Below are 22,324 nucleotides of genomic sequence, written 5' to 3' on the forward strand. Positions count from 1 at the left end.
TCAGTTAGAATAATACATAATGTTGGATATAGAGAACATACAAACCCTTTATTTATTGAATCAAAGATACTGAAATTCCACGACATAGTGAATTTGCAAACAGCTAAAATTATGCACAAAGCAAACTATAACCTGCTACCCAAGAATATACAACAATTCTTCTAAAAAAAAGAGGAGAAATATAATCTTGGAGAAAAACGTAATTTAAAACATTTGTTTGCACGTACAACACTTAAGACCTTCAGTATATCAGTATGTGGAATTAAATTATGGAATGGATTAAGCAAAGCAATCAAACAATGTACTAATATGATACATTTCAAGAAATTCTTCAAACTTAAAGTGTTTACAAAGCACAAAGAAGAAGAACCATGACAAACATTCTCAATTTATTTCATCCATCCATTCATTCATTCTTAAAGTAATCTTACTTATCTCATCATATGAAATATGACTTACTTCACCAATTATTATTATTAAATTCTTACTATTATTTATTTATTTATTTTTATTGTGATTACTTATGGAGTTTATTGTGAAAAAACTGTGAACAGGAAGTGAACAAAACGTTTTGCAACTGTTATGTAAAGAAAAGGGGTAGGATTAAATAAGCTCTGCTTCTTCCTACTCCTTTTCGAACATGTTGAAAAGAGAAACTGGAAATTGTGATGCATCATGTTGTATGCTTGCATGTTCGAAATAAACTCAAACTCAAACTCAGAATCGATTCTCATTTTTAAAAAATCAATTTTTTTAATTTTTATTTATTTTTACATTTATTTATTTTATTTTTTTTAAATTTATTTTTTACTTTTTTATTTTTTTAATTAATCAATCCAACAAAACAATACCATAACAATGCAATCCAATTCCAAAACCAAACCCGACCCAGCAACACTCAGAACTGCAATAAACAGAGCAATTGAGAGGAGACACAAACACGACACATAAACCAAAAGTAGTGAAACAAAAATGAATATTATCAACAACAGTATCCATATTAGTTACAATTTCAACAAAGCAGTGATTAAAAATCCCTCATTGACATTATCATTAGACATTTATAAAAATAAAAAAAAAAGAACAATAGTGTCACAGTGGCTTACACTTGCATCACATCTCATAAGCTTGACAACACACTGTGTCCAATATTTTCACAAAGATAAAATAAGTCATATTTTTGGTTCATTTAACAGTTAAAACAAATTTACATTATTGCAATCAGTTGATAAAACATTGTCCTTTACAATTATAAAAGCTTTTTACAAAAATCTACTACTCTGCTTGCATGTCAGCAGACTGGGGTAGATCCTGCTGAAATCTATGTATTGAATGAATAGAGAATCCTTTTGAATCGGGAAAAGATCGTTTTTCAATCGAGAATCGCGTTGAATCGGAAAAAAAATCGATTTTGAATCGAATCGTGACCCCAAGAATCGATATTGAATGAAATCGTGGGACACCCAAAGATTCGCAGCCCTACTAATTACAGTATATCATATTGGTAACACAAGCAAGTTTTTTTCAACATCTATATATTGAAAATAATAATAGATTGTTTTTAAATAAACATTCTCATCTCCAAATAGTTCAACCTGAATATGATGAATGTTGATATTTTCAAATGTGCTCCTGAAGGTGATGCATGGACGGCCTTAATGTATCCCAGCAGCCGTCCACCAGGAATTGCTTTTGTTGCAGTAAAAACAATCTGCTCCTAATTATAAGTTCCAGTAACATGTTGACTTACTGCCCAGGTTGTCCGCCTCCTTCTCCTGCAGCAGGCCGTCCGGGTCGTCATCTCCCTCCAGAATCAGGTCTGTATCAGGGTTCTGGCTCGTGGCGGTTTGACCGAGGACGGGAGTCTTCGATTTGACCAGCTTGTCGTCTTCTGTACCTGCGATAGGAAATATAAATAACAATGCTAAGCTCATATCAGCATCACTGGCTGGTAGGGATGGGCACCCAATTGAGTATTTTTTTTGGCGCCGACCGTATCCCGCCGGTCCTACCAATTCATGTAAAATTCAACGGTGCCTTATTAAGGTACTTCAATCAATCCAACTTTATTTATAAAGCAACGGGTTTTACAGACTTAAAAACAATACTCCGATGACCCCCATCAGTACTCAAGTACAAGCACAAATGAATGCATGGCTGAGTACAGAGGTGCGAGGTGAAGAAACACTATCACAGAAGCACGAGGCAGTCACTCCAGCAGCACTGAGAGCCGACTCAGCCAAACTTCCTCTGGGTAATGTTGACATTTTCAATGCCAACATAAATAAAGACAACAAAAGAAGCAAACTTGTATTCTTGGTGAGCTGCATCAATTTAGTAATGTGTCATTGAAGAATAAAAATGCATTTCTGTCAATATGCATCATAACAAAAATAGTAATATTGAGAAAATAGATAGATGTTGATAGTCCATCTCATAATGACTGGAATACACACAAGCTATGGAGATGATATCAGTACAAAAAACTGCATTTAGTTTAGATAATAATAAGTCATATCTTGGAATATGGGACCCATTATTTAAATTAGTTTTAAGTATTAACTGAACCTAAAATATGACTTCTCTTTATCCTTGTGGTAAATATGGGATACAATGTGTTGTCAAGGTTATGAGATGTGATGCAAGTGTAAGCTACTGTGACACTATTATTTGTTTTTATATATTTTTTTATAAATGGCTGTGATGGCAATGATTGATTATAACAATGACTTTTTTGTTGCTTGTTTTTAATCACTTTTATATCGTAATTATTATTAATATTAATACTGTTGTTTATATCATTCATTTTTGTTTGACTCTTTCGGGTCATGTTTGTCTTCTCAATTGCTCTGTTGATTGCTATTTGGAATGTTGCTGGGCAGGAATTGGAATTGTATTATCCATCCATCCATCCATTTTCTTCCGCTTATCTGAGGTCGGGGGGCGGGGGCAGCAGCCTAAGCAGGGAAGCCCAGACATCCCTCTTTCCAGCCACTTCGGCCAGCCGGTAGACAGTCTTCCCAACGTGTCCTGGGTCTTCCCCGTGGGCTCCTGCCGGTCGGACGTGCCCTAAACACCTCCCTAGGGAGGCGTTTGGGTGGCAACCTGACCAGATGCCCGAACCAACTCATCTGGCTCCTCTCGATTGCAAATTGTATTATTATTGTATTATTATGTGTTATTTTGTTGGACATATTAATTTAAAAAAAATGCCAACAAATAAATTGACTCAAAAAACACTACAGTGAAGTAAGGCTCCACTTTTGCGCTAGCTTGATGCTAATTAACGTTGGCTTTTTCTATTGACATCCTATTGATTAGCATTAGCAATTTTACATGGACACTCAACACCTCTACATTTGTTAATAAGAACTACAACTAAGACGCACGTTACAATCAAACAGATGGTGCAGTATTACAGTATTAATACTTTTTAGGGCGCAACAAAAAACAAAAACACACACAGCAGGCTATACACTACTGTCATTTAACATCTTGGGTAATTGTAAATGATAAAATGATAATAATGAATTAAAAAAGATAGAACAACTGGATAGCAGTTACAATCAGCTCATTTTTCAATTTTGCATTAAAAATTACTATTTAAAATTTAAAAAAATTACTATTTCTTAACACAAAAAGAAGTACCGAAAATTGGTACCGTTGAGTACCGGCAATAAGTCCCAGGTATCGAGAATTGTTACCGGATCGGTTCAAATGGCTGGGTCAGTACATTGCTTGGCAGCTAGGAGGAGCCGGTGAGAAAATAAAAAAAGTACATTTAAATTTAAATTGATTTGAAAATATCAGTAATAATTAAACATATATTTTGCTGTTACCATTTTTGTAATATTATGACAAGAATAGGGCCGAATTGATGTGGAATGATGATAAAATACAGCATGTTTGCACAAAAAAATGTTTTTAGCACAGTATGTCCACCATTTTTGTACTGTGGAGCACGGGTCCCCAACCTTTTTTGCACCAGGGACCGGTTTAATGTAGGCATTATTTTCACGGACCGGCCTTCCATGTGTGGCAGATAAATATAACAAATAAGTGCATGAAAAATGAATACATGAAAAAACTCATTAATGTAATTAGTGGGAACCCCTGGCCTTTTCCCTTTGCAAAAAAGCTCTCCATAGACTTTTGTTTTTTTACTCATTTTAGCTCATAGTCGGCTTTTTTTTGGCTTTAGTATCTGATGGGTTATAGGTGATACATCACAAAGCATGGATATATAATCAAGCTAGAAATACTTGCTATTAGTTCCAATATATTTCTGTGGATTTTTATTTGCAATATTTCATACGTAGATACACTAATGTTAGCTTTTTTTGGTCCAATTTTCCATGCCTAAATACATCTGTTATTGCTAATTACTTTTGTAATAGGACTACGTGCAATAATACCAGCACTTTAACTTACTAGGCCAAAGAAGATGTCTATTTTCTACCTTCGGCACAATTATTATATGCAACAATTTAGCACTTCTCCATCTTCCTTATGCACTTTAACTCCTATGGTCACTTTGTTCCTGATCTGCCCTGATCTTAGGTCCTCAACCTAGCTAGATGGAACCTACACTGCAAAAACTGCAATCTAAGTAAGATTAAATATCTCAAATAATGGTTATATTTGCTTATTTTCTGTCTGAAAAGATAATTCTTCTCACTAAGCAGATTTTAGGTTAGAGTGTTTTGTTCCTAAATGATCTCAGTAAGATATTACAGCTCCTAGCTGAGATTTGATGACCTATATTGAGTAAAACATGCTTGGAACTAGAATATCAACTGTTGCAAAGCTGTGTCATCAACACTCACAAGTATAAAACTACTTTTTTAAAGTAAAAATTTCTTATTTCAAGCATGAAAAAAAAATCATGATGCCGAGCGCATATCATTATGTCAAGATAATGGCACTAGCATTTACTTAATTTAAGAATATTTTTCAACATCCATCCATTTTCTACTGCTTGTCCCTTTTGGGGTCACATATCGAGCAAAAAGGTCTCTTTTTTTTTCCTACCAAGAAAAGTGCACTTGTTATTAGTGAGAATATACTTATTTTAAGGTATTTTTGGGTTAATTGAGGTTAGCTAATTTTACTTGTTTTGGAAAGTCTTGACCAGCCGAATTTTCTTGTTCTATTGGCAGATAATTTTGCTTGGTTCAAATTAAATACCCCTAATTTTAGTATTTTTTTTCTTGTTTTTGAACACTGACTTTTTGCAGTGTAGCTTTTGGCTACGATTGGGCACCTTTAGATTTTATATGATTATTAATGTGCATTGTGGAGATGTAGAAAATATAGCATACGGCGACTTCCTATCAGGAGTTGTATAATACATCTATGATCAAGCTTATTGATGTGTCTGGTGGGACTGGCCAAAGTATGAGGAAATGCGGTGGGTTCTACATTATTTAAAGGCCTACTGAAACCCACTACTACCGACCACGCTACTGATAGTTTATATATCAATGATGAAATCTTAACATTGCAACACATGCCAATATGGCCGGGTTAACTTATAAAGTGCAATTCTAAATTTCCCGCGAATTCCAGTTGAAAACGTCTATGTATGATGACGTATGCGCGTGACGTCAATCGTTGAAACGGAAGTATTCGGACCCCATTGAATCCAATACAAAAAGCTCTGTTTTCATCACAAAATTCCACAGTATTCTGGACATCTGTGTTGGTGAATCTTCTGCAATTTGTTTAATGAACAATGAAGACTGCAAAGAAGAAAGTTGTAGGTGGGATCGGTGTATTAGCGGCGAACTACAGCAACACAACCAGGAGGACTTTGAGATGGATAGCAGACGTGCTAGCCGCCGACCTCACCTTGACTTCCTTCGTCTCCGGGCCGCCGACCGCATCTATGATCGGGTGAAGTCCTTCGTCGCGCCGTCGATCGCTGGAACGCAGGTGAGCACGGGTGTTGATGAGCAGATGAGGGCTGGCTGGCGTAGGGGGATAGCTAATGTTTTTAGCATAGCTCTGTGAGGTCCCGTTGCTAAGTTAGCTTCAATGGCGTAGTTAGCAACAGCATTGTTAAGCTTCGCCAGGCTGGAAAGCATTAACCGTGTAGTTACATGTCCATGGTTTAATAGTATTGTTGACTTTCTGTCTATCCTTCCAGTCAGGGGTTTATTTCTTTTGTTTGTATCTGCATTTAAGCTCGATGCTATCACGTTAGCTCCGTAGCTAAAGAGCTTCGCCGATGCATTGTCGTGGAGATAAAAGTCACTGTGAATGTCCATTTCGCGTTCTCGACTCTCATTTTCAAGAGAATATAGTATCCGAGGTGGTTTAAAATACAAATCCGTGATCCACAATAGAAAAAGGAGAAAGTGTGGAATCCAATGAACCCTTGTACTGAAAAAAGATACGTCCTGCACTGCACTCTAGTCCTTCACTCTCACGTTCCTTATCCACAAATCTTTCATCCTCGCTCAAATTAATGGGGTAATCGTCGCTTTCTCGGTCCGAATCTCTCTTGCTGCATTGTAAACAATGGGGAAATGTGAGGAGCCCTTCAACCTGTGACGTCACGCTACTTCCGGTACAGGCAAGGCTTTTTTTATCAGCGACCAAAAGTTGCGAACTTTATCGTCGATGTTCTCTACTAAATCCTTTCAGCAAAAATATGGCAATATCGCGAAATGATCAAGTATGACACATAGAATGGATCTGCTATCCCCGTTTAAATTTTAAAAAATCATTTCAGTAGGCCTTTAAGTATGAGGAAATGCGGTGGGTTATAAATTATTTAATGTCTCTGTGCGGCCCGGTAGCAAACGTGTCACGGACCGGTGCTGGTCCCCGGACCGGCGGTTGGGGATCCCTGCTGTAGAGTGTTTGAATAACTGTCCATTGTAATTCCCTACTATGTTATTATGCAGAAGATGACAAGGCCACTTTGACACACATGTCCAGTTAATCACTGCATAAACTGCTGATTCTTCACTTGTTTAAAGCAACACTGCTTGTCCGTGCAGAAATAAAGCACACTGACAGCCTCTAAGCGTTCTACACAACATAAACGCGCTTGCCGGTGCCATACCATATAAAAGTTGCTGACTGAAGACATTTTGAACATCAGAGGTATATCAGCCTTTATTTCCAGACAAGGTCAACAATGAAAGACCAACAGAAGACTTGCGAGGGGGGTTGCGTTGCATCTCCGGCTCGTCGTCGATTAGCGACGTGAGCTGCTTTTGGAGACGTGTGACAAGAGCAACGCTGAACAGACAGCACAATTATGTTGTGTTTGCACCAGGACTACTTCTTCTTCATCATCTGACTGCAGTGCAATGGAGAAGATGTCTTCCTCCGCTACAAACGAGAGGGGGTCTCACCATGCAAATGTCTGCCTCATGAATAACTGCGGTGGGCGACACCTGCCTCTCAGCAGACTTCTCCCCGTGGAGCTTGTCGAGCGGAGGTCACGTTGGACTCTTGTCAGGAGCGGCTACTTAGAAGAAGCTTCCTGCTCTGCCTCGTGTCTGCGGAGCTAACGGCTGCGTGCGGCTCCACCAGATCAAAGGGCAGCGGTAATTGTGTAAAGCGTCGTGCTGAAAAGCTGACGAGCGAAAAGGCCAGCAGAAGTGCTGATGTTGGGATTGGCACATTTGCACAGGCTTGACTAGACCAAATAAACCAAGCTAATTCTTGCAAAAGCACACGAATCAAGGGCTGTGTGTGTGTGTGTGTGTGTGTGTGTGTGTGTGTGTGTGTGTGTTCTTGTATTTCTACCCTTCTTGAGACATCAACAAGGAAAAGTACCTTCCATATGAGGACCGGTGAAAAAGTTAGGACATAAATCATGGTCCCAATACGGAAAACCATTGCATCCATCCATCCATTTTCTACCGCTTATTCCCTTCGGGGTCACGGGGGGCACTGGAGCCTATCTCAGCTACAATCGGGCGAAAGGCGGGGTACACCCTGGACAAGTCGCCACCTCATCATAAGGAAAACCATTGCATCTAATAGAGAATGTCTCATTTGCACCCCTGGTGGTGAAATTTATCAAAGTTACGGTGGTCCCAAAAAGGAGGGAATTATCAAATAGACTGTGTGTCGGTTTTAAAAGTGCTCCCCCTCTGGTCAACATATGAAATAACAAGTGTTTGTGAAAATTTGAAGTGCTCCCCTCTGGTCAACATATGAAATAACAAGTGTGTGTGAAATTTTTAAGTGCTCCCTCTCTGGTCAACATTTGTAATAACAAGTGTGTCAGAAATCGAAATGCGCCCCCTTTGGCCAAAATTAATTTAAAAAATCAAAATAAATATGTATATAGAGACATACTGTAATAACTTGAGGTAAGTAATGAAGATTAAAAACCAATTACAAACAAAAAATTCAGAATGTTTTTTTTTTTTTTTACTAAAACCTTACATTTTTATATTTGCATAGTATGTATGTATTATTAATATTGTAAATAAAATCTTTATATATCTAGAAAGGGTGGTCCTAAAGAGGTAGACATTTTTCACAGGCCTCTTGAGACATCAACAAGGAAAAGTACCTTCCATATGAGGACCGGTGAACAAGTTAGGACATAAATCATGGTCCCAATAAGGAAAACCATTGCATCAAATAAAGAATGTCTCATTTGCACCCCCTGGTGGTGAAATCTATCAAAATTAGGGTGGTCCCAAAAAGGAGGGGTTTTTCAAATTGACTGTGTGTCGGTTTTAAAAGTGCTCCTCCTCTGGTCAACATATGAAATAACAAGTGTGTGTGAAAATTTGAAGTGCTCCCTCTCTGGTCAACATATGTAATAACAAGTGTGTGTCAGAAATCGAAATGTGCCCCCTTTGGCCAAAATTAATTAAAAAAATCAAAATAACTATGTATATAGAGACATACTGTAATAACTTGAAGTAAATAATGAAGACTAAAAACCAATTACAAACAAAAAATTCCGAATTTTTTATTTTTTTTACTAAAACCTTACATTTTTATATTTGCATAGTATGTATATATTATTAATATTGTAAATACAATCTTTATATATCTAGAAAAGGTGGTCCTAAAGAGGTAGACATTTTTCGGAGGCCTCTTGAGACATCAACAAGGAAAAGTACCTTCCATATGAGCAAGTTAGGACATAAATCATGGTACAATAAGGAAAACCCATCCATCCATCCATTTCTACCGCTTATTCCCTTTGGTGTCGCGGGGGGCGCTGGAGCCTATCTCAGCTACAATCAGGCGGAAGGCGGGGTACACCCTGGACAAGTCGCCACCTCATCATAAGGAAAACCATTGCATCTAATAAAGAATGTCTCATTTTCACCCCTGGTGGTGAAATTTATCAAAATTAGGGTGGTACCAAAAAGGAGGGAATTATCAAATTGACTGTGTGTCGGTTTTAAAAATTTTCCCCATTGGTCAACATATGAAATAACAAGTGTGTGTGACAATTTGAAGTGCTCCCTCTCTGGTCAACATATGTAATAACAAGTGTGTGTCAGAAATCGAAATGCGCCCCCTTTGGCCAAAATTAATTAAAAAAATCAAAATAAATATGTATATAGAGACATACTGTAATAACTTGAGGTAAGTAATGAAGATTAAAAACCAATTACAAACAAAAAATTCAGAATTATTTTTTATTTTTTTACTAAAACCTTACATTTTTATATTTGCATAGTATGTATATATTATTAATATTGTAAATAAAATCTTTATATATCTAGAAAGCGTGGTCCTAAAGAGGTAGACATTTTTCGGAGGCCTTTTGAGACATCAACAAGGAAAAGTACCTTCCATATGAGGACCGGTGAACAAGTTAGGACATAAATCATGGTCCCAATATGGAAAACCATTGCATCTAATAAAGAATGTCTCATTTGCACACCTGGTGGTGAAATCTATCAAAATTAGGGTGGTCTCAAAAAGGAGGGATTTTTCAAATTGACTGTTTGACGGTTTTAAAAGTGCTCCCCCTCTGGTCAACATATGAAATAACAAGTGTGTGTGACAATTTGAAGTGCTCCCTCTCTGGTCAACATATGTACTAACAAGTGTGTGTCAGAAATCGAAATGCGCCCCCTTTGGCCAAAATTAATTAAAAAAAATCAAAATAAATATGTATATAGAGACATACTGTAATAACTTGAGGTAAGTAATGAAGATTAAAAACCAATTACAAACAAAAACTTCAGAATGTTTTTTTTGTTTTTTTTACTAAAACCTTACATTTTTATATTTGCATAGTATGTATGTATTATTAATATTGTAAATAAAATCTTTATATATCTAGAAAGGGTGGTCCTAAAGAGGTAGACATTTTTCACAGGCCTCTTGAGACATCAACAAGGAAAAGTACCTTCCATATGAGGACCGGTGAACAAGTTAGGACATAAATCATGGTCCCAATAAGGAAAACCATTGCATCTAATAAAGAATGTCTCATTTGCACCCCTGGTGGTGAAATCTATCAAAATTAGGGTGGTCCCAAAAAGGAGGGGTTTTTCAAATTGACTGTGTGTCGGTTTTAAAAGTGCTCCTCCTCTGGTCAACATATGAAATAACAAGTGTGTGTGAAAATTTGAAGTGCTCCCTCTCTGGTCAACATATGTAATAACAAGTGTGTGTCAGAAATCGAAATGCGCCCCCTTTGGCCAAAATTAATTAAAAAAATCAAAATAACTATGTATATAGAGACATACTGTAATAACTTGAAGTAAATAATGAAGACTAAAAACCAATTACAAACAAAAAATTCCGAATTTTTTATTTTTTTTACTAAAACCTTACATTTTTATATTTGCATAGTATGTATATATTATTAATATTGTAAATAAAATCTTTATATATCTAGAAAAGGTGGTCCTAAAGAGGTAGACATTTTTCGGAGGCCTCTTGAGACATCAACAAGGAAAAGTACCTTCCATATGAGCAAGTTAGGACATAAATCATGGTACAATAAGGAAAACCCATCCATCCATCCATTTTCTACCGCTTATTCCCTTTGGGGTCGCGGGGGGCGCTGGAGCCTATCTCAGCTACAATCGGGCGAAAGGCGGGGTACACCCTGGACAAGTCGCCACCTCATCATAAGGAAAACCATTGCATCTAATAAAGAATGTCTCATTTTCACCCCTGGTGGTGAAATTTATCAAAATTAGGGTGGTCCCAAAAAGGAGGGAATTATCAAATTGACTGTGTGTCGGTTTTAAAAATTTTCCCCCATTGGTCAACATATGAAATAACAAGTGTGTGTGACAATTTGAAGTGCTCCCTCTCTGGTCAACATATGTAATAACAAGTGTGTGTCGGAAATCGAAATGCGCCCCCTTTGGCCAAAATTTATTTAAAAAATCTAAATAAATATGTATATAGAGACATACTGTAATAACTTGAGGTAAGTAATGAAGATTAAAAACCAATTACAAACAAAAAATTCAGAATTATTTTTAATTTTTTTAGTAAAACCTTACATTTTTATATTTGCATAGTATGTATATATTATTAATATTGTAAATAAAATCTTTATATATCTAGAAAGGGTGGTCCTAAAGAGGTAGACATTTTTCGGAGGCCTCTTGAGACATCAACAAGGAAAAGTACCTTCCATATGAGGAGGTGTGAACAAGTTAGGACATAAATCATGGTCCCAATAAGGAAAACCATTGCATCTAATAAAGAATGTCTCATTTGCACACCTGGTGGTGAAATCTATCAAAATTAGGGTGGTCTCAAAAAGGAGGGATTTTTCAAATTGACTGTTTGACGGTTTTAAAAGTGCTCGCCCTCTGGTCAACATATGAAATAACAAGTGTGTGTGACAATTTGAAGTGCTCCCTCTCTGGTCAACATATATACTAACAAGTGTGTGTCAGAAATCGAAATGCGCCCCCTTTGGCCAAAATTAATTAAAAAAATAAAAATAAATATGTATATAGAGACATACTGTAATAACTTGAAGTAAATAATGAAGATTAAAACCAATTACAAACAAAAAATGCAGAAGGTTTTTTTGTTTTTTTACTAAAACCTTACATTTTTATATTTGCATAGTATGTGTATATTATTAATATTGTAAATAAAATCTTTATATATCTAGAAAGGGTGGTCCTAAAGAGGTAGACATTTTTCGGAGGCCTCTTGAGACATCAACAAGGAAAAGTACCTTCCATATGAGGACCGGTGAACAAGTTAGGACATAAATCATGGTCCCAGTAAGGAAAACCATTGCATCTAATAGAGAATGTCTCATTTCCACCCCTGGTGGTGAAATCTATCAAAATTAGGGTGGACCCAAAAAGGAGGGATTTTTCAAATTGACTGACTGTTTTAAAAGTGCTCTCCCTCTGGTCAACATATGTATTAACAAGCGTGTGTGAACATTTGAAGTGCACCCTCTCTGGTCAACATATGAAATAACAAGTGTGTGTAAAAAATGTAAGTGCTCCCTCTTTCTGGTCAACATATAAAATAACAAGTGTGTGTGAAAATTTGAAGTGCTCCCCTCGGGTCAACATATGAAATAACAAGTGTGTGTAAGAAATTGAAATGTGCTCCCTTTGGCCATAATTAAAAATATATTTTTTTTTATATAGACACACCAGCGTTGCGACAGCTCTAACATATCAAACATCATCAGCAACTTGAATCGCCAGCATCGCAGCAACTTTTACACATCGAACCTTAATACGTCACCTTTAAAACGCCAGCATTGCTATGGCTTCAACAAATCGAACCTTATCAGCTGCATGAAACACCGGCGTGGAAACAGCTCCAACGCTTAGAACCTCATCAGCAACTTGAACCGCCAGCATTGGGGAAACTTCTACTCATCAAACCTGAATTGGTTACCTGAAACGCCAGTATCGCTACAGTTATAAATGATAAATGATAAATGGGTTATACTTGTATAGCGCTTTTCTACCTTCAAGGTACTCAAAGCGCTTTGACAGTATTTCCACATTTACCCATTCACACACACAATCACACACTGATGGCGGGAGCTGCCATGCAAGGCGCTACCAGCACCCATCAGGAGCAAGGGTGAAGTGTCTTGCCCAAGGACACAACGGACGTGACTAGGATGGTAGAAGGTGGGGATTGAACCCCAGTAACCAGCAACCCTCCGATTGCTGGCACGGCCACTCTACCAACTTCGCCACGCCGTCCCCCATTCAACACATTAAACATTATCAACTGCATGAAACACCAGCGTTGCGACAGCTTCAACACATCGAACCTCATCAGAAACTTCAACACATGGAACCCTAATTGGTCATCTAAAACACCAGCATCTTACGGCTTCAACACATCTACAAACTCTGTTTCCATACGAGTTGGGAAATTGTGTTAGATGTAAATATAAACGGAATACAATGATTTGCAAATCATTTTCAACCCATATTCAGTAGAATATGCTACAAAGACAACATATTTGATGTTCAAACTGATAACACTTTTTTTTTGCAAATAATCATTAACTTTAGAATTTGATGCCAGCAATACGTGACAAAGAAGTTGGGAAAGGTGGCAATAAATACTGATAAAGTTGAGGAATGCTCATCAAACACTTATTTGGAACATCCCACAGGTGAACAGGCAAATTGGGAACAGGTGGGTGCCATGATTGGGTATAAAAGTAGATTCCATGAAATGCTCAGTCATTCACAAACAAGGATGGGAGCGAGGGTCACCACTTTGTCAACAAATGCGTGAGCAAATTGTTGAACAGTTTAAGAAAAACCATTCTCAACCAGCTATTGCAAGGAATTTAGGGATTTCACCATCTACAGTCCGTAATATCATCAAAGGGTTCAGAGAATCTGGAGAAATCACTGCACGTAAGCAGCTAAGCCCGTGACCTTCGATCCCTCAGGCTGTACTGCATCAACAAGCGACATCAGTGTGTAAAGGATATCACCACATGGGCTCAGGAACACTTCAGAAACCCACTGTCAGTAACTACAGTTGGTCGCTACATCTGTAAGTGCAAGTTAAAACTCTCCTATGCAAGGCCAAAACCGTTTATCAGCAACACCCAGAAACGCCGTCGGCTTCGCTGGGCCTGAGCTCATCTAAGATGGACTAATACAAATGGAAAAGTGTTCTGTGGTCTGACGAGTCCACATTTCAAATTTTTTTTGGAAACTGTGGACGTCGTGTCCTCCGGACCAAAGAGGAAAAGAACCATCCGGATTGTTATAGGCGCAAAGTGTAAAAGCCAGCAGCTGTGATGGTATGGGGGTGTATTAGTGCCCAAGACATGGGTAACTTACACATCTGTGAAGGCGTCATTAATGCTGAAAGGTACATACAGGTTTTGGAGCAACATATGTTGCCATCCAAGCAACGTTACCATGGACGCCCCTGCTTATTTCAGCAAGACAATGCGGAGCCACGTCTTCCATCAACGTGGCTTCATAGTAAAAGAGTGCGGGTACTAGACTGGCCTGCCTGTAGTCCAGACCTGTCTCCCATTGAAAATGTGTGGCGCATTATGAAGCCTAAAATAGCACAACGGAGACCCCCGGACTGTTGAACAACTTGAGCTGTACATCAAGCAAGAATGGGAAAGAATTCCACCTGAGAAGCTTCAAAAATGTGTCTCCTCAGTTCCCAAATGTTTACTGAGTGTTGTTAAAAGGAAAGGCCATGTAACACAGTGGTGAACATGCCCTTTCCCAACTACTTTGGCACGTGTTGCAGCCATGAAATTCTAAGTTAATTATTATTTGCAAAAAAAAATAAAGTTTATGAGTTTGAACATCAAATATCTTGTCTTTGTAGTGCATTCAATTGAATATGGGTTGAAAAGGATTTGCAAATCATTGTATTCCGTTTATATTTACATCTAACACAATTTCCCAACTCATATGGAAATGGGGTTTGTAATATTACCAGCTGCATGAAACAACACCCTTGTTGCGACAGCTTCAACACATCGAACCTCATCAGCAACTTCAGCACAACACCTAAAACACCAGCATCGATACGGCAGCAACGCATCTAACCTAATCAGCTGCATGAAACACTGGCGTTGCGACGGCTCCAACGCATTGAACCTCTTCCGCATCGTGACAACTTCTACATACTGAACCTTAATCGCTCACCTTAGGCATCAACACATGGAACCTTATCAGCCACCTGAAACGCCAGCATTCTACAGCTTCAACGCATCAAACGTTATGACATTGTTATCACCAGGAAAGATGAGGTCACCTACCTAGGTTCCATTCTAGAGGCTAACCTTTCCTGTGATAAAATGGCAACCAAGGTAATCAGAAAGGTTAACCAACGAACGAGATTTCTCTGCAGAATCTCCTCTCTGGTCAACAAAAGCACCTTGAGGATTCTGGCGGGAACTCTCGTTCAACCCTTTTTCGATTACGCATGCACCTCCTGGTACCCTAGCACCTCCAAAACCCTCAAATCTAAACTCCAAACATCTCAGAACAAGCTAGTCAGGTTACTTCTAGACCTCCACCCCAGATCCCACCTCACTCCTACCCATTTCTCCAAAGTGGGCTGGCTCAGGGTGGAGGACAGAGTTAAACAACTTGCACTGAGCCTAGTCTATAAAATCCACTACACCTCCCTGATACAGAAGTAAATGTCAAACTACTTCCTTAACGTAAATGACCGCCATAACCACAACACCAGGGGGAGCTCCACTAACCACGTTAAACCCAGATTCCTAACTAACAAAGGTCTTAACTCATTCTCTTTCTATGCCACATCAATGTGGAATGCGCTCCCAACAGGTATAAAAGAAAGGGCATCTCTATCCTCCTTCAAAACCGCAATAAAAGTTCACCTCCAGGCAGCTACAACCTTAAACTAACACCCTTCCCGGATTGCTAATAATCAAATGTAAACAATCAAATGCAGATACTTTTTCTTATGCCTTCTGATCTCTCTCTCTCTCTCTCTCTCTCTCTCTCTCTCTCTCTCTCTCTCTCTCTCTCTCTCTCTCTCTCTCTCTGTCCACTACTTGCTGTCCATATCCTACCCCCCCCCCCCTCCACACCCCTGATTGTAAATAATTCAATGTGATCATCTTGTGTGATGACTGTATTATGATGATAGTATATATGATAGTATATATCTGTATCTGAATCAATTTAAGTGGACCCCGACTTAAACAAGTTGAAAAACTTATTCGGGTGTTACCATTTAGTGGTCAATTGTACGGAATATGTACTTCACTGTGCCACCTACTAATAAAAGTCTCAATCAATCAATCAATCAATCAATCAATCAATCAATCAATCAATCAATCAATCAATCAATCAATCAGCTGCTTGGAACAGCAACTGTTTTCGGTTTGAAAAACAGGACGATACAGCACTAAAGTTGCTGATTGAGAGCGAGAATAATAACCACAGTGTTTTTAGCAGTAAGTGTGGAACAAATCAAACTTAAAAGGGCTTTAAAATAACATCCTATCAAGTCGATATGCTTTCATTTCCTGTGCATGCAAGCATTAGGCCAGAGAACATTGCACACATTTCAAGTACAGTTAGTATACACAAACAGCCATCTTGACCTCAAAGGCAAGTGAAAAAAGCATTTTAACTTTGCGGAGCTTGAGCAGTGATTATTCTGTTTCATGTCTGGCGCTGTCAGAAGTGTAAATAACGCACATCGCTCACCGGCGGATCTCTCGCAGCGTCGCCGATCCGTGCGACCGCTCCGGCAGCGTCTTATGGAATGCGGGCGCTATAGAACGTCTTAAATATCAAATACATCTCTTTGGCTCCCACGCAGCCGCATTCCGCAGAGAGGCTATTCTGTCTAATGTCTCCTAGATATCTGCCAAGGAGCGAGAGCAGCCTCATGCTTCCTGCCACGCCAAGCTTTCTGAGCGGCGACGGTAAACATCGTAACTTTGATTTGGGAGCTTTTACACAGAGCAGACGCTTCCGCTTTCTTCATTCAATAACCCGCGCATGTCTGCCAGAGGTCGCGGGATAAATATCGCGCACACTTCTGACGGGACTAATGCCGGAAGCCCCAAAATCAAATTGGGATTAAAGGTTATTATCATACTAGATGAGCAATTCCTGAATTGCGTGTGAATGCTCCAATGCTGAAGTTGAACTTCAAAATGACTAATTGTTGAAGTAGAGCACACAATTCCTGGACAGGCTGAATATTTTGAAGTTGGAACGTTTTGAATTGGATTAAAAATGTGGGAGTTGAGGAACATTGGAAAAATGTCCCATTAATTTCAATGGGAATTTCATGGAAATTTGGGAATTTCGGGGAAAGCTGGCATTTTTTTGAAAATGCTAAATATTTTGTATGTCTGCCACATCATTCACAAATTGGCACAATTGTAGTAGAATTTCTGACCTTTGAGCTATATTTCGTGTCTATCAAGAATGTCTGCTTGTTTCATTTCTCTTCTATTCTATACCATTGAAGGACCAGATGTAGGACAAAGTTGAATATGGAGTCGCTCTGACCATTCTACAAAATGTTTTGATTGTCTAAGCATGACTAAGGGATTCAAGGATGTTGCAAAACAAACAGGTCGAAAACAACGGGACCTTGACGCATGAGGGAAACAGATAAAATGGCCAAGTGACAAGGGCTGAGAGAGATTGCTTGATTCTTGTGTCCTCCGGAGGCCGTTTGTTTGTCTGCATGGACAGCTCAATCCGACTTGCACTTTTGACTATGGATAAATAAACTTTTTGTACTAAATTCACTTTTGTTGCTGTTTCGGACAATCCACTACACAATCAACCACGGACGCATTTCAGCTTTGTGTGTCAGCCTTCAATAATGAAAACAGGCGTTTAGGAAATAAAAGATAATGGTTGGTGTTGGAATTTTTCAAATCGGTCGAGAAATGTTGAAGTAGTAATTAATAGAGAAATAGTATTACGGAATTCCAAAAATTTGGTAAATAACGGGAATTTTTACTGTTCAAAAAACAACTTTGTTTTTTTTCCTGATTAAGAGGAATGTTTTGACGGTGGAACGGTTGAAGTGGGTTGAAAAATGTGGGAAGAGTGGTCGCCAGAAAAAAGGGTGGAAATAGGGCTTTGGAAAACCAGGAATTCTGGGAAATCCTGCAATTTTTTTAAACTTGGAAAAATGATAGTATGAACTTCCAGAATGGTGGAATGTGTTCAAGGCGGAATGGATTGAATAGCTTGAAAAGTGTGGAAATGGTGGAAGTTTGAAAAATGGCCAATTCATTTTGAATGGGGAAAAATTTCCCGAAAACCTGGAATTCTGGGAAATCTGGGAATTTTTGGAATTTGTCAAGGGAAAGCCTGCGATTCCCAAATAGGATGAACAGTTTGAAGTTAGAACGGTTTGAATCGGGTGAAAAATGTGGAAGGTATCTGGAGAAGAAGAGGAATAATAATTAGAAGAGGCAATTCCTGAAGGAATTGCATGTGAATGCTCCAATGCTGAAGTTGAACTGAAACGCTGACAGAATGTAGTGCGAATGTAAGATTAGTTTAAATGTTGAATTTTGTGAAAAGCAGGATTTTTGGAAAATGATTAGGAGCATTAATGTCCTAAATGAGCTGAATTGGTTGGTGTTAGAATCGGGCAAGAAATGTTGAAGTAGTAAATTTCGGGAAAATCTCTAATTGTTTTGAACTTGGAAAAAGGGTAGTTTGAATTTCCAGAATGGTGCAATGTGTTAAAGGTGGAATGGTTTGAATGGGTCGAAGAATGTGGGGATTGTGGAAGTTTGAAAAATAGCCAATTAATTTTGAATGGGGAAAATGCCCCCACCCCCCTAAAAAAAGAAGTAATTATTGGAAATCTGGGACATTTTTTTAGTATTCCTGAACAGGCTGAGTATTTTGAAGTTGGAACGGTTTGAATCAGATGAAAAATGTGGAAATTGTGGAACTTTGAGGAATGTCCTATTCATTTCAATGGGAATTTCAGAAAAAAATGGGAATTTAAGGAAAAGCGGGATTTTTTTTTTAAATGGTAAAAAACTTGAATGGTCTAAATGAGTTGAAATGGTTGGTGTTGAAATTTTTCAAATCGGTGGAAAAATGTTGAAGTAATATGTTGAAATGAGAACTGGTATTACGGAATTCCTGGAATTTCGAGAAAACCGAGAATTTTTTCAGTTCAAAAAACAACTTCATTTTATGTCCTGTTTAAGAGGAATGTTTTGACGGTGGAACGGTGGGAATGCGTTGAAAAATGTGGAAGGAGTAGTCGCCAGAAAAAAGGGTGGAAATAGGGCTTTGGAAAAGCAGGAATTTCAGAAAATCCTGGATTTTTTTTTGAACTTGGAAAAAAAAGGAATTTTGAATTTCCATAATGGTGGAATGTGTTGAAGGTAAAATGGTTTGAATAGGTTGAAAAATGTGGAAATGGTGGAAGTTTGAAAAATGGCCAATTAATTTTGAATGGGAAAAATGTCCCGGAAAAGCTGGAATTCTGGGAAATCCGGTAATTTTTGGAATTTGTCAAGGAAAATCTGGAGAAGAAGAATGATTGAATGATTGATGAAGTTGAAGTTGAATAATAATAAAAAATAGATGCATTTTGGTGTAGATCAGGGGTGTCCAAACTTTTTTTTCACTGAGGGCCGCACACGGAAAAATTAAAGCATGTGGGGGCCATTTTGATATTTTTCATTTTCAAACCATAACAAAATATATGGATTTTTTTATTTATTTTACCTTTAGGGGTCCCGGGGACCATAAAGGGTCTCAGTCATTAAAATGTTAAAAATAAGTGAAATTATTATATTTTTTTAATTATTTAACACTTACAGTAAATCTCTATAATAACTTCAAGTTGATATAAAGTAATACAAAATAAAAAAAAGGTTTTATGGCTTTTCTGTCAAAAAAAAACCTTTGTTTTTTTATAGTAAAACTGAAATATGCAGTATTTAGTAATTAGAGCCCTAAAATATCAATAATGCAGGACACCATTGATTTTAATTCTTTAATATTTTTGAGTAATCACAGTGAAAAGATAAATAAAATACCACTAAATATATTTGGGATCCAAAAGGCGCCCCACTCATAAAGTGATACATTTTTATTAGGTTTTTCTTTTACTTTCAACAATTAAGTTACGAGATCAACTTCAGATATATCTGTTGATTTTACGTTTGAACTATTATTTTGTTTCTTTTATGCGCTTTTGTCAAAGAAAACTTTGATGTTTTTATATGGCTACTACATAATATATGCAATATTTACCACATAAAATATTTTAAAGTTAAATATTTGAAGTAATTGGAGCCTTGAAAATAATTCATTATGACTTGGATTTTTTTTTTTTTTTTTTTTTTTGAGCAATGGCAAAAAAAGAAAAAGAAAGAAAGACAAAAGAAAAGAAAAACACAGCCTATATGGCAGCTTTGTGTCAACGTTGCAACTTTTTCTCGTTAGATTTCACCTCATTCCACTTTTTTTTAATGTTCTTTTTTATTTTTGCAATAGCATTTCCAGAATGTGTGGCGGGCCGGTAAACAATTAGCTGCGGGCCGCAAATGGCCCCCGGGCCGCACTTTGGACACCCCTGGTTTAGATGCTCTGGAGCATTCACACAATCATCACTTCCCAGCAGAGAACAATGTGTCCGTCTGCAGCAATCAGCCGTCCTCTCACCTGCTCGTGGACAGCAAGGACAGCCCGGGGGTAAAACACCCCGTTAAACACTCGGATCAATATTAACGTGACTTCCATTTCATGCTCGCCCGCTTCCAATCAGCGCACGATATACTCTGAGCGCAGGCCGCCGGGCGCAACAGGGCAGGTTATTCCAGCGACACAAATGTGCTGGCCCAGCTGCCAATGTGGCTAATAGACACTGGGACAGAATGTCCGTGGAGTGTCTCACGCACGCTGCACACCCAAAGTGATGACAAAGGTCACGCCGCTGTGGCCGTGCTTAACTTTTTATGGTACAATTGCACTTTTGATCTAACTATCACCCCAAATATTCCTGTTACGACTTGGAAAGAAAGCCGTATCAGCGCCTTTCAATACTTCTCCCGCCTTTTTCTGGATAACACACAATTTTCCACCTTCGGGGGGGTACATCGCTACATCGGTTTTTGTTAGTAATCTGTTCTATCAGCAAAACAAAATCTAACATCTCCAATATAAGTGCTCCATTACGAGGATTTGTCTGCAGTGCAAAGATGGACAGCCAGTTAACCTCTAAATGTCCTTCAATAAACACACCAAAGTTGGTCTTTTTTCTATTTTTGTAAAGTCATTTACGAAAGGTAAACATGCTAGGCCAGGGGTCCCCAAGCTTTTTCCCTCGGGGGCCACATTGGGTTAAAACATTTTGGCCGGGGGCCGGGCTGTGTATATACAGTCGTGGTCAAAAGTTTACATACACTTAAAGGCCTACTGAAACCCACTACTACCGACCACGCAGTCTGATAGTTTATATATCAATGATGAAATCTTAACATTCCAACACATGCCAATACGGTCGGGTTAACTTATAAAGTGCAATTTTAAATTTCCCGCAAAACTTCCGGTTGAAAACGTCTATGTATGATGACGTTTGTGCGTGACGTCAATGGTTGAAAAGGAAGTATTGGGACACATTGTATCACAATACAAACAGCTCTGTTTTCATCGCAAAATTCCACAGTCTTCTGGACATCTGTGTTGGTGAATCTTTTGCAATTTGTTTAATGAACAATGAAGACTGCAAAGAAGAAAGCTGTAGGTGGGATCGGTGTATTAACGGCGGACTGCAGCAACACAACCAGGAGGACTTTGAGTTGGATAGCAGACGCGCTATCCGACGCTAGCCGCCGACCGCATCGATGATCGGGTGAAGTCCATCGTCGCGCCGTCGATCGCTGGAACGCAGGTGAGCACGGGTGTTGATGAGCAGATGAGGGCTGGCGTAGGTGGAGCGCTAATGTTTTTATCATAGCTCTGACGAGGTCCCGTAGCTAAGTTAGCTTCAATGGCGTCATTAGCAACAGCACTGCTAGGCTTCGACAGGCGGCACAGCATTAACCGTGTAGTTACAGGTCCAGTGTTTGGTTCGGTGTCTCCTGATAGTAGTATTGTTGATCTTCTGTCTAACCTTCCAGTCAGGGATTTATTTCTTTTGTTTCTATCTGCATTTAAGCCCAATGCTAACACGTTAGCTCCGTAGCTAAAGAGCTTCGCCGATGTATTGTCGTGGAGATAAAAGTCCCTGTGAATGTCCATTTCGCGTTCTCGACTCTCATTTTCAAGAGGATATAGTATACGAGGTGGTTTAAAATACAAATCCGTGATCCACAATAGAAAAAGGAGAAAGTGTGGAATCCAATGAGCCCTTGTACCTAAGTTACGGTCAGAGCGAAAAA

The 22,324-nt window shown here is 38.4% G+C and overlaps 1 protein-coding gene across 1 annotated transcript in view; it reads right to left on the bottom strand.

The window, feature by feature from the left end:
* Nucleotides 1-22,324, bottom strand: part of LOC133659127 (neurobeachin-like) — a 601,703-nt gene that overhangs the window by 260,738 nt on the left and 318,641 nt on the right. The window contains exon 20 of the mRNA XM_062061862.1: nt 1,751-1,897. Coding sequence (XP_061917846.1) covers nt 1,751-1,897 — 147 coding nt within the window. The remainder of the gene's footprint in view (nt 1-1,750; nt 1,898-22,324) is intronic.

This window comes from Entelurus aequoreus, linkage group LG10, assembly GCF_033978785.1.
Source record: "Entelurus aequoreus isolate RoL-2023_Sb linkage group LG10, RoL_Eaeq_v1.1, whole genome shotgun sequence".
Taxonomy (NCBI): domain Eukaryota; kingdom Metazoa; phylum Chordata; class Actinopteri; order Syngnathiformes; family Syngnathidae; genus Entelurus; species Entelurus aequoreus.